Source organism: Prunus dulcis, chromosome 1 (assembly GCF_902201215.1).
Source record: "Prunus dulcis chromosome 1, ALMONDv2, whole genome shotgun sequence".
NCBI classification, from domain to species: Eukaryota; Viridiplantae; Streptophyta; class Magnoliopsida; order Rosales; family Rosaceae; genus Prunus; species Prunus dulcis.
The window spans coordinates 38,895,846-38,910,765 of record NC_047650.1 but is presented as its reverse complement, the minus strand read 5'-3'; the positions used below and the strand labels follow the sequence as shown (position 1 = coordinate 38,910,765).

At 37.1% G+C, this 14,920-nt stretch overlaps 3 protein-coding genes across 3 annotated transcripts; 1 reads left to right on the top strand and 2 right to left on the bottom strand.

The window, feature by feature from the left end:
- Positions 1-414: 414 nt before the first annotated feature.
- On the bottom strand, positions 415-3,552 carry LOC117616441 (probable mitochondrial adenine nucleotide transporter BTL3). The gene is made up of 4 exons (XM_034345768.1): positions 2,919-3,552; positions 2,256-2,559; positions 1,063-1,530; positions 415-757 (listed from the first exon to the last, which is right to left on the bottom strand). Exons 1-4 carry the CDS (start codon positions 3,461-3,463, stop codon positions 689-691), a joined length of 1,386 nt encoding a protein of 461 aa, XP_034201659.1. The 5' UTR covers positions 3,464-3,552; the 3' UTR covers positions 415-688.
- Positions 3,553-7,065: 3,513 nt separating this feature from the next.
- On the top strand, positions 7,066-13,432 carry LOC117614879 (synaptonemal complex protein 1-like). Its single transcript, XM_034343804.1, has 19 exons — positions 7,066-7,219; positions 7,309-7,358; positions 7,581-7,788; positions 7,869-7,994; positions 8,124-8,222; positions 9,038-9,714; positions 9,797-10,045; positions 10,124-10,252; positions 10,337-10,405; positions 10,485-10,595; positions 11,133-11,240; positions 11,326-11,436; positions 11,510-11,596; positions 11,911-11,997; positions 12,093-12,200; positions 12,424-12,510; positions 12,642-12,704; positions 12,980-13,082; positions 13,274-13,432. The coding sequence occupies exons 1-18, from the start codon at positions 7,066-7,068 to the stop codon at positions 13,079-13,081; spliced, it is 2,625 nt and encodes an 874-aa protein (XP_034199695.1). The 3' UTR covers position 13,082; positions 13,274-13,432.
- A 261-nt stretch (positions 13,433-13,693) lies between these two features.
- Positions 13,694-14,920, bottom strand: LOC117636371 (expansin-A16-like). The gene is made up of 3 exons (XM_034370845.1): positions 14,708-14,920; positions 14,295-14,613; positions 13,694-14,165 (listed from the first exon to the last, which is right to left on the bottom strand). Exons 1-3 carry the CDS (start codon positions 14,865-14,867, stop codon positions 13,856-13,858), a joined length of 789 nt encoding a protein of 262 aa, XP_034226736.1. The 5' UTR covers positions 14,868-14,920; the 3' UTR covers positions 13,694-13,855.

Genomic DNA, 14,920 nt, shown 5'->3' with positions numbered 1-14,920 from the left:
ATATTACATTACTAGTAAATTACTTCGAAAAAAAAAAGGGTCCATAAGCATACACCTGCAGCATTTAGAATGTGATGAATGACTAATATACTTACTGCAGCTCAAAGCTCACTTTTATGCCCAAAAGCACTATGGCAGCACCACAATTTCTTTTGCAATTCCTCAGTGCTAACTACAGTGGTGCTTTCATAAAAATAAAGCCTCAAGGGAATAGAAACAGAAAATAATGACAACCTAATTGTTGCAGCAAGTAAATCAGGGCAGCAAGCAGCAGACCACTTTCTCCTCCGAGTAGGCACAATCAGCACCGACAAAAATGGATGGTGTTTGTATGAATTTGCTTCAATTAAGCATGCATTGTCCCAATGTGAGAATGTGATAGCAAACATGTTTAAAGTAGCACCAAATAATTGCTGTTTCCTGACCTGAATATGTTTCTTGAGAATGGAAATCAAAATTTGGCAGTGAACAAAACGGTTAGGCTCGCAAATGAGTTAGTACGAATTCAGAGAAGGCTAAGATGTGGACTATTTTTTTCCTTTTGCAATACCAGAATCTTTTGGGAACATGAATGGTAACTGCTAAAGTCACTATAATCCTACAATTCTGAATTTATAGCCGGTACTCCTCTCTAAGTATACTGTAAAATCTCCAATCATATTCCTTTGGTGGTTCCCATTTCATTTCTTCATTCTACCTTGAGAACAATCTTCATGAACTCATAAACGAAGTAACTTATTGCAGCTGAGGGAAGTACCTGAGTATGCAAAACACCAGAGATAAGAAACAGACATAACTTCAATGCTTACAATTTGAAGGGAATGCAACAATCTTCACATGTATAGCAGAGGGGTATGGGACATAGTACGAGGATGCCAAGTATATACCTATAGAAAGAGATGCATTCAGAACTTATAACCTAGGGATCCATATACGTCAAAACTTCAAAGCCATTGAACCAAAGAAATATAAAAAAAGAATATGACAACAGTATCACCATATTAACTTTTGTAAAACACAACAAAGTAGCTAAGGTAAATAGGGATCCATGTAATAACATGCCTGTAACAAGCTGGGAACAAGTCCTGCATAAAGAGCTGGGACACCTCCGTGTTCCACTATTTTCATACAAGTTGCCAAGGCACTCATTTTAGTTGCCTGGACTTGCAATTGCAGCTGTCTCCTCACCACTTCAAACGGATATGTGGCAGCTTCTGCACAAGCACCAGCAATAGCTCCATAAAGTAATGTCCTAACAGGTCCCAGCTCCAGTTGGTCGAAAGCATTCAGGCCCAGCCCTTGTTGGCTCATCTTTTGGATTCTTTTCCTTCCATCTGGTGAATGCAGATAAGCTGATTTTAATATATCATAGACACCATAGAAAACTGCACCTGAAGGTGCCATGCTTGCGATGGAGGGTACCAAGCCCTTATAAAGTGAAAAGAACCCTTCAGTTTGGATCATGTGGTGGAAAGCACCAATTACACCACCCAAGACTTCCCCACCAGGAGCCACCAACTTAGTCCGAATCTGAAGCACACAACATCTAACTTAGCATATATAACTAATTGCATGGTTAGTATATCTATGTAATAGCAGGGTACAATTAATAATATCATAAACTTTGTTTTTCTTTCTTTCATTAGGCATAACCAAAGTTAGATCTGCTTCAGCGTGGACTAAATTCCAAGAATGCAAACTTAATAGTCAATACCAACAAAAAGCACGAAGTGCTCAGCTTACAGGTAGGACATTTTTGTATTTCTTCCATTGTAAAGGTAAACCATAATTTCTATCTTAAAATGAAAAAAAGAAGAAAAGGAAACTCAAGCATCAAAAGGAAGACTTCACTTTCAATAAACGAAAGGAGACGTTTATCTATGCACCATACCCAAGATTCCAAACAAATTATGCTTTGACCACAGAAAATATCACAGTGGGATAAGTCGTTTAGAGTGGGCATAAAATACAACCTTCAGCATAAGTTATTTCAGACTATCTTATAATCTATATCTCTGCCAAAACGAGTTCCCAAGTGAAAAGGCATACCCTTGTTGAACACTTGCAATTACATGCATACTTTCTATTGGCCTAGATTATGGAAGGGAAAGCGAGTTAAATCATGTAGGTTTAGCTGTGTCACTACTTTTTCAAATCCTCGCAAACAGATTCTTGAATTTCTATTTCAACCACTTAGCATAACCCAATTTCAGCTAGTAATTGATCAAACAGCAAAATCCTAAACGGTCACTTACCGTGTCAAGAGGTAAGCAGAGTATGGTAGCAGTAATTCCAGCTGCAGCACCGGCAACAAACCTCCCAAAATTTGTAGTCTCCTTATTTCCGGAGAAGCGGAGCAATTGTTTTCTGTAAGTATCATAAGCATAGAAATTGATTGCTTTAAATGGAGCTGTACGAAGAATATTGACTAAGTTCCCCTTCCAAAAGCCCCTCACGCCCTGAGAAACCGCAATTGACTTAACCAGCTCAAATAGATGCCTCTGTTCTCCACGAACTATATATTCCAGCTTTAGTCTCTCAAGAGGTGCAACAAAAGTTCTGACACAACAACATTCAATCAGCCACAAATGAAGTGCTAAATGGTAACAATCACAGAGCAACTCCAAAGTCTAATACTATAATCTCTAAATGCAGATTGTAAATGAAACATAAAACTCCAATTTTCCGGTTCTCAATTTCTGTGTGTCATCCAGTTCACGAAACATGAAATTCCGATTTCCTATCCATAACACTCCCGTAACTTACTGAAATCAACAAATTAATACAATCAACTGAAATTAAGTCAATGAGAAATCAAATTCCTTCAAACTATTCTTCTAAACTGTCAAATGCAATATATACCAATTACCCAGAATAGTTTGAACAAAATTATGAATTATAAAAAGCAAAAAGCCGACCTGGAAACCATGGCGGCTATAGCACCAGCCCACAAATGCTTGGTGGTGTTCATAGCTCTACCTCCCCTAATCCCAACTTTCTCTGTCCTCGTCTCTTCAACCACCGCCTCCTCCGAACCCTCATCTCCGTTCTGCACCAAACACCCTTTGGAGTCCCGTACAACCCCATCGCTTTTCAAGCTCACCGACAAGAACCCACCTCCAGCCACCGCTCTCAGCCTAAACCCATACGACGAACCAGACCCGGAAACGACAGCCGAAGAAGACTTCCGGAACGACACTACGGAATTGAGCAGAGAATTGGAAACTGTGGGTTCCAAAAACAAGCCGCCGATGATGAAAAGGCTCGAATTTGGGTCGTCCATTTTATGCGTGGGAATGGGATTGAATAGGTTTTGGGTTTTGTGGGCTGTGGCTGTGGTCGTCTTCGTCAGAGTGTGTTTGGATTGTGGGGTTGGAGAGTTCGAGGGATTGGAATGCGAATGGGAAGAAGGGGGGTTGGTGAAAATGGCGGATTTGGCAGCTTTGCTTCCATCGCCAAACATGCATAGTACAATTCAGTTCCCTCCTATACAGTATACTATGCTTATTTTATCATTTCTTATTTATTTATTTTTTCTTTTATCTATCTCGCGCTAATGATTATGTTAGTTTGACATTGTTGTACTGTAAAAATAATCGATATCAAATTTGTTGTGAGATAAAGCAATTTGGTGTTTAGTAAACTTTTTGTTAAAAGTTTTGTTGGTACTGATTCCCGCATAATAAGAAATGATTGCCGCATAATCATTAAACTCAACGTCTCTTCAAAACTGATTCCTAAATAATCAAAAAATGAAAGCACATCATTAGTTGCTATCCCTTATAGCTTTCTCTCACATCAATTTTTAATAATAAGTGATTTTCTCATAGTTTATCAAAAGGGCTGGGCTTCCCAAAATTTTAAAAAAATTACTTATTACCCCAAATAAGCAATACCAAACTGACACAAGTCAAAACTATTTGTCTTTTCCATTTTATTTTTGTAAATAAATTAATATATCCTATCCAATATATATATATATATACCATTTATTTTATTATAGTTTTTCAGGCAAAAAAATAAAGTTTTAAAGTATGCCAAAGAGGAAAGGAGAATGTTGCTATTGATGTTTTGGTGGTAATCTTTTGTTTATGCCCAAAATGAAGCCGATAAGGTGACACCAACCACCAAACTACCTTCGTTAGTGTGCTCATTTTTGCAAACAAACGATGATTTGACAATGTCTTTAATCGACTATAGTTGGTTTATCGATAAATTAGTGCAATTCAGTTGATTTTCAACAAAAAAAATAAATAAATGAGGTGTGGCGGTTGCAATAGAGTCGAGGAAGAGAAGACAAGAACGAGAGAGAAGATGAATATGAAGGAAGAGGAGAGAGAGGGTTGTAGGGTTTAGGGTTTTAACCCTAAACTCTAAACAAATACACCCAGTTCAGTTTGGTTGAACATGGTACAATTAAAATCATAAATTATACAGGTTCAACTAGTCTATTTGATCTAAACCAAATTTTTTTAGAAGAAAAAAAAAACCGAATTGGCGGGTGAGAACATGAGATGATGGCATTTTAAGAGCTTCAAAACAATATATTTTTTTTGTGAGATGGAGATAAAAAGTTTTAAACTTCACAAATGTATTCGTTTATTTCATCAAGGAAAAAAAAAGAGATTTACTATTATATCTAATATAGGGGCCCAAATGATTTATAATAAAAAAAACCCACATGAAATGGACTTTAGAAGCACATCCAAAACCCATTTATAACATAACAAAAAAACTTCAAACTTCCTATAAATTACAAAATTGCCATTAATTTCTTAAAACGAGTCCAACCCAAAACCTCATAAAAAAAACCCAAAACAATCAATAGGGCATCAAAGTAATGTAATAATCAAAGTTAAATTCAATTGGGCAAGCTGTCTTTTTTTGTTTTTTGTTTTTTTAAGTTTGTTTATAGAAATTAAATAGTGTAGGGTTTATTTGTAATGATCCAAACCCAAAATTCATAATTAATGAGTAATTTATTATGAGGAAAGACAAGTTTGCCCTTGGAATATTTTATTAAGAAAAAGTGAACTTTTTGACCCGAAAGGAATTTGACAATTCTACAGACACCGTTGCGTAGAGCACGGTGAAATGAGTTTATAGACACGTAGTGGGCCCGAATAGGAGTTGTAACGAGAGAGATATGGTCAAAAGAAACTCAGTGGCACAATCGTAAATATTTCGAAAATGGATTTTATAAAAATCAGATTCTCTCTCTCTCTCTCTCTCTCTCTCTCTCTCTCTCTCTCTCTCTCTCTCTCTCTCTCTCTCCCCCCTCCCGAGAGACCCTCTCCCGCGTCGTCCCTTCTCTCCTTCAAAACTTCACCACCGGCCACGACTGTGGACGGGGGCCGGTACCAAAATGACCGGGACGATGTCCTCTTCCAACCCCAGCCAGCTCCCACCTCCAGCTGCCGCGGTTTCGCCTGAATTTGGAGAAGAAGCGGCCGGCGTCGTCCGATCTTCACAGCCGCCGATTTCCCTCCTCCGGCCACCGTTTCCGTAGAGCCATGTATGAATTTTGAACCTCTCGAGCTGTTCTAGCTGCCTGTTGGGTAGGAATTAATCAGTTCTCAGTGTAAATGATTTTATACAAATGAATTTCATTATTTGATCTTGAATAAGTTTTATTGAGTATGATTTTCCTAGCATGATTTGTTGAATTTAAATATCTTTATTTATATGCTACTTAGTTGAATATGCTAAAGAGATATGGAAAGTAGAAATTGAGATTTATATAAGACAAAATGGCAGCAGAGTTCTAGATTTAATCAAAAATTCAGTTATTTATCAGAATTTTCAGAAATTTTATATTTTCTTAAACCACCGTGGGTACCCAGTTACAGAAACAGTTGCTTTCAGTATATGTTGCCTTCGGATATGACGATGTCCACAGACATCCAGCTTTCAATTTGTCAGTGCACTTGACATTTGCCTCACGAGTTTCGGGGACCGTGAGAGCCAGGAATGCGGATCAGGCTGACTACGGTCCCCTGAATCCTGCTAGTTTGTGGCTCGGGTTGACTTTGTGTCACCGAGACCTACCAGGGAAATTGACGGATATCAGGAATTGACGGAATAAAAGGGGTACACCTAGGTGGTAGTTTTAAATTGATTTCAATGCTTTTAAGAGAGTTTTATTGACCTTGAGTATGATTTTGGCATATATGTATATAAATATGTGAATGCCTTGATTTTAGTATGATTCAAGTACAGATTAAATAATCGGTTTTACATAACTATTTTTTCAATGGGGGTTAGTATATTCTTATGCTATTTTCTGAACCTTTATTTTTGTCCACTCACATTTTTTGAATGTTTTGCGCCCCCAGGCTGTAGACGTGCACATGAATCCACCACCGGGCCATTTTTCCTTCTTCCGCACCTTTCTTTTGTTATAGAAGTTTTGTTTTGTAAAGAAATTAATTCATCTGTAAACTCTTAGTAATTGCTCTGATATTTTGTTCTAAATTGAGAATGGAACTGTTGGCATGTATATTTAAGTACTGGCGGTTGGTTATATAGATATACATGTTTGTTTTGGACATGTGTAAATTTGGGATTGAACAAATTACAGGGGAGATTCTGTCGAATTTTCGGTAGGAGTCAAGGCTAAATTTAAAATAAGTTTTAATTAGAAGGGCAAATAGGTCAATTGTGCCCGACATTCGCCAAGTGTCGGACACGCACAGGGTTCGACTCGAATTCCAAAGTGGAATTTAGATCGGGTCCTGTCATTATTTATATCACTAATGCTAAGAATAAAACTAAATATCTATAAATAAATAAATAAATAATCCTTTTTCACTTACCAGAAAATAGCGAGGAAGGATAGTGAACAATAGTCACACATTAAATAAATTATATTTTTTACTTGCCGCAAAAAAAATTAAACAAATTCTATGCCTTTTTTAAGGGAAGTAAAAAACTCTATAACTGTGTCAACATTACTTTGGCGCCAAGATCATTTCAGTTCCAAAAATCGCAGGGCTCCAGAGAGAGGGAGAGATTGATAAACAAATTTATAGGGCTTTCTCTGTGCGATCAATCTTAGATTTCAAAATGCAAAAGCTAGGTTTTCCGAGTATGAGGAGCTTGGATAAATTCAAGTCCCTCTCGAAATCGGTCTCAGGAACTTCGAATATCTTCTCCTACTCCTCCCGTCCTCCAGATTCGACCTCTTCTGGAAGTTTCGCAAATTTGAAGCTCACCGCAGGTTTTTACTGGAAATTTGTGATTATTGGTTGATTCTCTCAGGAATTTGGAGTTTCTGAGACGATTTGTCGTTGTTTTGTTCGTTTACAGAGAAATTAGTGAAAGAGCAAGCTTCTGTGAAAACTGATCTGGAAATGGCGGTACCTCTCTCTCTCTCTCTCTCTCTCCCTCTATCGCTTTCTATCAGTGTGTGTGAGTGAATGAGCTTATCTTTCGTGCTAGCTTGTGAAATTGTGTGGTTAGGTTTTTGTCTCACTATCTGCGTCGATTTGTTAGGATTTCAATTTCTTGTAAATAGGTGAGATTCATCTATCTCTATAAATTCGAAGGTATCTGACCAGAGATTTAAATGATAAATGCAGAACACTAAGCTGAAAAAATCAGTGGAGCACATCCGTGCATTAGAGGAAAAAGTGCAGAATGCTTTCAATGAAAATGCTAAGCTTAAGGTGAAGCAGAAGGAAGATGAAAAGCTGTGGAAGGGATTGGAGTCTAAGTTTTCTTCAACCAAAACTCTCTCTGATCAACTCACGGAAACTTTACAGCTCTTAGCTGGCCAGGTTCAGGATGGTAAGTCTTATTTTGAGTTCTCTGACCTTTCACATTTTCTTATGTTCACAGTGTTATTTATCCTTAGCTTGCTTTAACAGCCGAGAAAGACAGAGAGTCCTTTGAAGGAAAAATCTCTGCGAGTGCAATAGCTCTTGATGGTTTAAATCAACAGATGAATGGTCTGTCTCTAAAATTAGAGTCTGCAGAGGACATTATAAGGAACCGTAAGTTGTTTCCCTTTCATTTCCTTTTCCTGAGAGAATGTTTAAATTTTAGAATGTAGGGATGATGCAATGTTTAACTGGATAAAGGTGCATTTTCCTTTCTGTGATGTTTCTGAATCCTGACTGTAGGTGAAAAGGGGCTGGAGGAACTCAAATCTGATAAAGAAGAAGGGGAAAAATCTTACAGAGATGAACAGAGCAGAACTGCAAATCTCATAGAGGAAAAAGGTAAAAATCTTATGAATTAAGACTTTAGGTGGCATCATCACTTAGTTGCAACTAGATATTGCATAATGGGCTGAAATTTCTGGAACTACTGTATTTTTAGCCATTATAAGCCAATCTTGCAACTAAATAATTTTAAAGTACAGTTCATGGAGCTTTACAATTCAGTGCTTTTGAAGATGGTTGAAGCTATGCATGCATGTGTCATATGGCTCATGCATTAGTTTTTCCTTTCAATGTGGGCAACCTTCCACATAAATTGCTTTGTATATGGTTTCTTGCCCTTTAAGTGATTTTCAAATATATTGTGTGTACAGTTGTACATCAACCTTGTAACTCTCAACATTTTGACTCGCAAGGGTGAAAAAGTGAAAAAAAAAAAAAAAAAAAAAATCTAAATTCGAGTTAGGCAGTTCTATCAGTATTCGTCTTACCTCTGAAGCCTCTTAAGGAATGCATGGTTAATATATTTCTACCCCTCTCAGATGTTCAGCTTTCTCTAAACTTTGTTGCCATACAAAGATAAAATTCTTTTCCACTTGAATCAAGATTTTCTCTTAGAACACATTTTAGATCTGGTAGTATGTTTTTGATAGTCAATAAAGTACTGTCTAATTAATGCATGCACTTTTCTTTAAAAACAAAAAACAAAACAATTGCACCATGTTTGAAGGCATGCATTGTTAGGTTTACCTCCATGTTCCAGTCATTGAGAAAACAATTGCACCTTGAGCATGTTGAATGAAATTCAGAAATTATTATTTCAAGTTGTCGTGGGATTGTTTTATAATGTTTGTCATTTATGTCATTCCTTGCAGATGCTATGATAAAGAACTTTGAGGCAACTCTAGCAACTAATAGGTTGGCCGCAGAAAGTTTGAACTCTAAGTTGGGTGAGGTGCATCTTGAGTTAAAATTGAAAGAGGATGAAATCAAACGTTTGATAACTGTCCAGGAAAACTTGGAAAAGGAAAAGCTCGGTGTTCAATTGAGCAACGATGACCTTGTTAAGAGATTAGATATGTCTGTCCTTGAGATAAAAAACCTTGAAGGGTTTGTTCATGTGTTGGCTGCACACTTGGTCGAATTGGATAAACAAAGTTTGGATTTTTTAGACAAGTTTGATAAGCTAAACTCTCTCTATGACACGTGCTTCAAGTTGGTCCAGCAGGAGAGGGACCTTTCTACCAAGCTTTCTCAGAGACAGTACGACCAACTGCATGATAGATTTCTGACCTTAACATCAGAAAAAGATGCTATAGAATTGGTAAATCAGGAGTTGAACAATAAGGTCCTCGAACTCCAGAAAGTTCAGGAGTCTGTTGTGGCACAGCTTTCAGAGGAATGCCGTATAGCCAGAGAGAGGATACAGAACTTGGAGTCTGAAGCAGAAGGTCTGGTCTCAAAGAATATTGAAACAGAGAAGTTGGTCTCCCAATTAGAACTGCAAATTGATTCTTTGTTAGAAAGTTCAAGATCATCTGAGAACAGAATGGTTAGCAAATTCCAACACGTTGAATTTTTGCGTTTGAGCAGCGTTTTTGCCATATTAAGCTTTGTTTTATACCATCTTGCAGCAAGATCTGTTGCTGAAAATTTCGGCATTAGAAACTGAGAGTAAAGATAATACAGAGAAATTACAAGCAGAGTTACAGAAAAAAGTGGAAGAAATAGATAGTTTAATAAAGGAGGGTGAAAAACGTGAAGAGCAAGTAGATCTGATGGATAAACAAGTCAGTCAGCTTCAAAACATGCTAGAGGAGAAGGAGAACCTTATTCTGCAACATAAGGCACGAGAGAAGAATCTGGAAGAACAGAACACAGGGGTATGAATTCAGTGCGAATGTGTTGAGTGCATAAATCTGTTTTTTTGCATGTATTTACGATTCTGTATTTTTTTGCAGAATCAGGCATTGCTGGCTGCTGCTGAAAGTAAACTTGTGGAAGATAAGAAGCAATATGATCTCATGCTAGAGAGTAAACAACTGGAATTATCAAGGCATTTGAAAGATATCTCTCAGAGGAATGATCAGGTGTTATCTCTTGTGATATTCTTATATGGACACCATACAGGTTCTATAAGTACTTTTGGACTGACAGTAAGAGGGTTTAATTAGGCAATTAATGACATCCGGAAGAAGTATGAGGTGGAGAAGCTGGAGATAGTTAACATGGAAAAGGGAAAGGTTTGCTCGTTTTATAATATCTTGCAATATGCTTAGGAATGAATCATGTTCTTCAATTGTTATTCATTTGAAACTTCAGGCCGAAAAAATTGTTGGAGAAAGGGAGAGAGAATGTGAGAAAAAACTTGAAGAATGCAAAGAAGAATCTAGGCAGTACTTGATGCATGTTCAGGAGGAACATGCTACTCTGGTATGTGTTGGTGTGTGCTAATTGCTGATCACTTTTTCTCTATGATGCATTTGTTTGCTATCTTACCACCAAATCCTATTCTTGTTTTTGCTACACATTTTCTGGCATTACCAAACATTTACTTTCAGTTAGGGAGTAATTCTTTTTCATATGTTAAATACCTCTGAACTTGTATTGGATTATGCAGAATTTTCATTCTTAGCAATCACTCTTAGTTTTTTTGAATCTTACATTGTAATTTGAAAAAAGAAAAAGAAAAAGAAAAAAAAAGAGCTAGTTTGTTACTCAGTCTTTTTGGACTGATAATTAAATTAACTTATTAAATGAGCTTATCTGCTGTTTATTAATAAAGGTGAACATTTGTAAGAAATTACTTCAAATTTTCCCTTATTATCGTATTAGGTTGCTCAATTTAATATGGGAAGTTGCTCATTTATGAGGCATTTATATTGCATGCTTCTGTGTTTTCTACTTCAAAGACTGACTTGGAATATTTGGTAATGAACATTATTGACTTTCATATTTGATGTCGTTTAGGTCAGTCGTATTCAGCAAGAGCATGATAAAAAGGAACTCAGTCTAAAAGCTGAACACAGTGAAGAGCTCAAGCATATCCAACTTCAAGCTGAAAACGAATTGAAAGAGGTTCAAATAGCTTGAAATTTAGTTGGAACTGCTAATTTAAGTTGAGTGTAATATGATTTACTAATCATTTTATTATTTTTCATAGAAAATGACATCGCTGAGGAACGAACATGAAGCCCAGCTTAGAGGTTTGAGGCTGGAGCACGAAGATGAGTGTAAGAAGCTGCAGGATGAGTTGGATCTTCAAAAGTCCAAAGTACATATCTAGCAGAAGTGCTTTATATAATAAGATTTATCCGTACATTTTATTTATAATGCTTATTTTACAGGAGGAGAGACAGAGGGCATTACTGCAATTGCAGTGGAGAGTTATGGGTGATAAACCACAGGAGGACAAAGAAGTGAATTCAAAGAAGGTGGGATTTAAAATCAATAGATCTCTCTCTTTCTCTCTCTCTCTCTCTCTCTCTCTCTCTCTCTCTCTCTCTCTCTGTGTATCTTGGAGAGGGGTGGGGGGTAGATTGGGGGTTTTGCAAATAAAATAATTTCAAAGTTTAAACAGTCTGAAACAGTGTATTCACAGCAGGTGGGAACTGGGAAAGCATATTGTTAAGAATTTTTCTTTTTGGGGTTGAAGTGTAAATTTTCATATCAGGAGTAATTATTTTAAATGAATTACGATGCAACTAATCTGAAATTCTATGATTCTGATGCCTTCATTCTGCCTCAGGATTACTCCATTTCGTCAAGGCAGATAAGAAACTCTGTTGGTAGAAAAAGAGGTCAGCATTCTCTGGTACCAGAGAATGATGAAAAGGTGGCACATTAATGAAAAATCATTTCTACTTTCCTTCATTTTTCCACATGACAATATGACAATGATTATGATATGTGATTCTATTTCATTGATAGGATTCACCGTTACTGGTAGCAACACAAACTCCAGTGTCAAAGTTGTTGAAGAAAGTAGAGAACGCAAACACAGGAAGTATAATGAGTATTCCAAAGCATCACAAAAAGGTGAATAACTTATGTACTAATGTTTTTCTGCTAGTGTATTCTTAAACGATGCAACATTTGCTTTTCTATACGTTATAACTGCATTTCAGTAGTAAGAAATATATAAATCCTCTTGGCAGGGGCACTAGTGGTCGTTTAAGAATTTAATGTTGCTTACTAATATGATCGATCGATATGTGCCTTATCCCCTCAACCTCTTTAGGCTAACTTCATCAGCTTGCAGGTAACTCATCGGGAATATGAAGTTGAAACTTCTAATGGAAGAACAGTCACGAAAAGAAGGAGAACAAGAAGCACAGTGATGTTTGAAGTATGTACCTGGTCACTTCCGTGAAGCTATATACTAAATCTTTGTTTTGTATATGAAATAAATAGACTTCCAGAATTGCTCTTTTCAGCATACATTACCCAATACTGAATTTTATTTATATGTAACATCAGGATCCAAGAAAACATAAAAAGACAAGTACTCCAAAAGCCACTACTCCCAGGAGTGTTGTTAAGGTAACAGAATCAACCAAATACTTATTTACTTCAGTTTCTGTAATCTCTTGTAATGCTTCTACTTTTTCGTGCCCCAATATTGCTCGGGACCTTTCTTTGGAGCATGTAATGTAATTAGAAGTATTATTAATGTATTTATCTATTGGAAAAGCTGGATATGCATGTATAAATCGTGAACCATGATAGCATATGTAGCATGGCTTAAATTATATTACTGCAGTGTTCCTTTTGATTTCCACATGCAGAGTTTGCAATGTGTCATATTTGTTATGTAGGCATCTAAGGGAGGAGGTCAACCAAATCCTTCAAACATAGGGGACTTGTTTTCAGAAGGGTCTCTGAATCCATATGCAGACGATCCCTATGCATTTGATTAAGGTATTTTCAACTGATTATTGTAGACATGATTTTGTTTCATTTATTACAGAAAAATATGATGCCTTCTTTTCATTTTAATGCAATTTTTTGAACTCCCACCCTTCCAGATCGTTGATATGATTTTGAGTAGGGTCTGCTTAGACTAAATGCGAGTATTTAGCAACTGACCAGCTTTTCTTGTTTTGGTTCAGGTCAGAAAAGAGATCTCTGTAATTTCCCTGAACTGCTTCACTCAAAGCCAGCTGGGCACATGATATCGACGTACAGGGTTTCTGCTGGTTACATGCTTTCTCTTGTATATATGTGCATAACTTTGGCATTTTACTGATTTGCAAGTTCCAATTTGATCACTACCTCACTCCTCTTTTGTCTATATGGGCTTTGTATATGAAACTTGTTGGTTGAAAGGTTTAAGGATTTTGAACATCCATTTTCAAAGCTTCGTTTATAATGTTTTTTTTTTTTTTTTTGTTTTCAATTAATGTTAGAGGAAAGTTGGAGAAGAGAGAGTCGATGTGAGGGATAAGCGAAGGAAAATACATACACTGATTTTTCCCTTCTAACTTAAAAGAAGTAAAAACAAAAGCATAATCGTTCCCGAACAATCCTAAAATACTTTTAAGCTTTTAACTATGTAATTTATTAGCATTGGCCAAGGAAATGCTTGTACAGTTGAGGAATTTTGACATAAGATTTCATGTGGACATCATAACATAAGCATACATATGGTTGTGGTTTGGGTTTTGTGTAATTGGAACACCAAGATCATTTTTCTATCGGAAGTTCTTGCCTTCGAACGTCTGGCCAAACTGCCAATTCTTGGGGGCTATATGCCATGAGGTGGAGTATCTTTTATCACTTGCTAGGACTCGGAAGGTGAGTGACTCACCAACCAACTTGGCATCAGTAACCCACCTCTGACCCCACATCCGCTTCATCATTGTCCATTTCAACTTGTCGTGGCCCTTCACTTGCACGCTGACCACATCCCCAACTCCTGCCACATTCCACACCAACACTTCGTTGAAGTAAGGGTTCCCGGTTATTGTGAATCGAATACCTCCTTTCTTTTGGCATGAAACCCTGTAAAACATTATTAACATTTCATTCAATGTTGAACATGAAGATAATAATTAAAATGGTTGATCGATAATATTCTCTTGCTATTTACTATGACATGTTATATTGTTACACTGTTATGAATAAACTTACCTGCGATATTCGATTGGGACGATGCCAGCCTTGTACTCGGCAATATTGAGGAATACAGGCTTGGCTATGTCAAAATGCTCGCGTGGTGGATTGCACCATCCTCCATTGTTGCTTGCCTGATTCCAATTCGGGGGGCAATTGTTAGTCGCCGTAACATGCAGAATCGGATTCCCGGGCTTGCACCATTGAGGTTGGTCTACACATTTGATATCGTAGCATGCACCACATGACTGTCCATTGTTGAACAATGCATTGCTCAATGCTACTGTCTCCAGGCCATATCCTTCTTGAACAACATCATGGTAACCACAAGCTCCACCTGACAAGCTCAAAACAATTAGTTGCAAATATATATAATGTAACTAAAATATAGTGCTCTTGTGTTCAAAACAACGTTGTTTAGAATTTGGTACCAAATGTTCCGGAGCCTCCTTCATAGAATGTGGCATGAGCTTGCTTCCAAGGGCCAGCAGTGAAGCTTGGCCTATGGTGGGCAATGGCATGGTCGGGAAATACTGCTAGAAGAAAGAGCAGCAATGAACCCAATAGGGCTTTCAAATTAGGCAATCTCATGGTGGCCTTTGGCTGCAGTAATTGTCTCCTTGAACTTAATTATAAACTTATTG

Coding starts and splice junctions, on each gene's coding strand:
- LOC117616441 (XM_034345768.1), bottom strand. CDS start 3,463: ATGTTTGGCGATGGAAGCAAAGCTGCCAAATCCGCCATTTTCACCAAC. Junction 2,560..2,918: donor ATAGCCGCCATGGTTTCCAG/GTCGGCTTTTTG, acceptor TTGTTGTGTCAG/AACTTTTGTTGCACCTCTTG. Junction 1,531..2,255: donor TCTGCTTACCTCTTGACACG/GTAAGTGACCGT, acceptor TGTGTGCTTCAG/ATTCGGACTAAGTTGGTGGC.
- LOC117614879 (XM_034343804.1), top strand. CDS start 7,066: ATGCAAAAGCTAGGTTTTCCGAGTATGAGGAGCTTGGATAAATTCAAG. Junction 7,995..8,123: donor AGAGGACATTATAAGGAACC/GTAAGTTGTTTC, acceptor TCCTGACTGTAG/GTGAAAAGGGGCTGGAGGAA. Junction 12,511..12,641: donor GAAGCACAGTGATGTTTGAA/GTATGTACCTGG, acceptor ATGTAACATCAG/GATCCAAGAAAACATAAAAA.
- LOC117636371 (XM_034370845.1), bottom strand. CDS start 14,867: ATGAGATTGCCTAATTTGAAAGCCCTATTGGGTTCATTGCTGCTCTTT. Junction 14,614..14,707: donor AGGAGGCTCCGGAACATTTG/GTACCAAATTCT, acceptor TGAGCTTGTCAG/GTGGAGCTTGTGGTTACCAT. Junction 14,166..14,294: donor GTCCCAATCGAATATCGCAG/GTAAGTTTATTC, acceptor AATGTTTTACAG/GGTTTCATGCCAAAAGAAAG.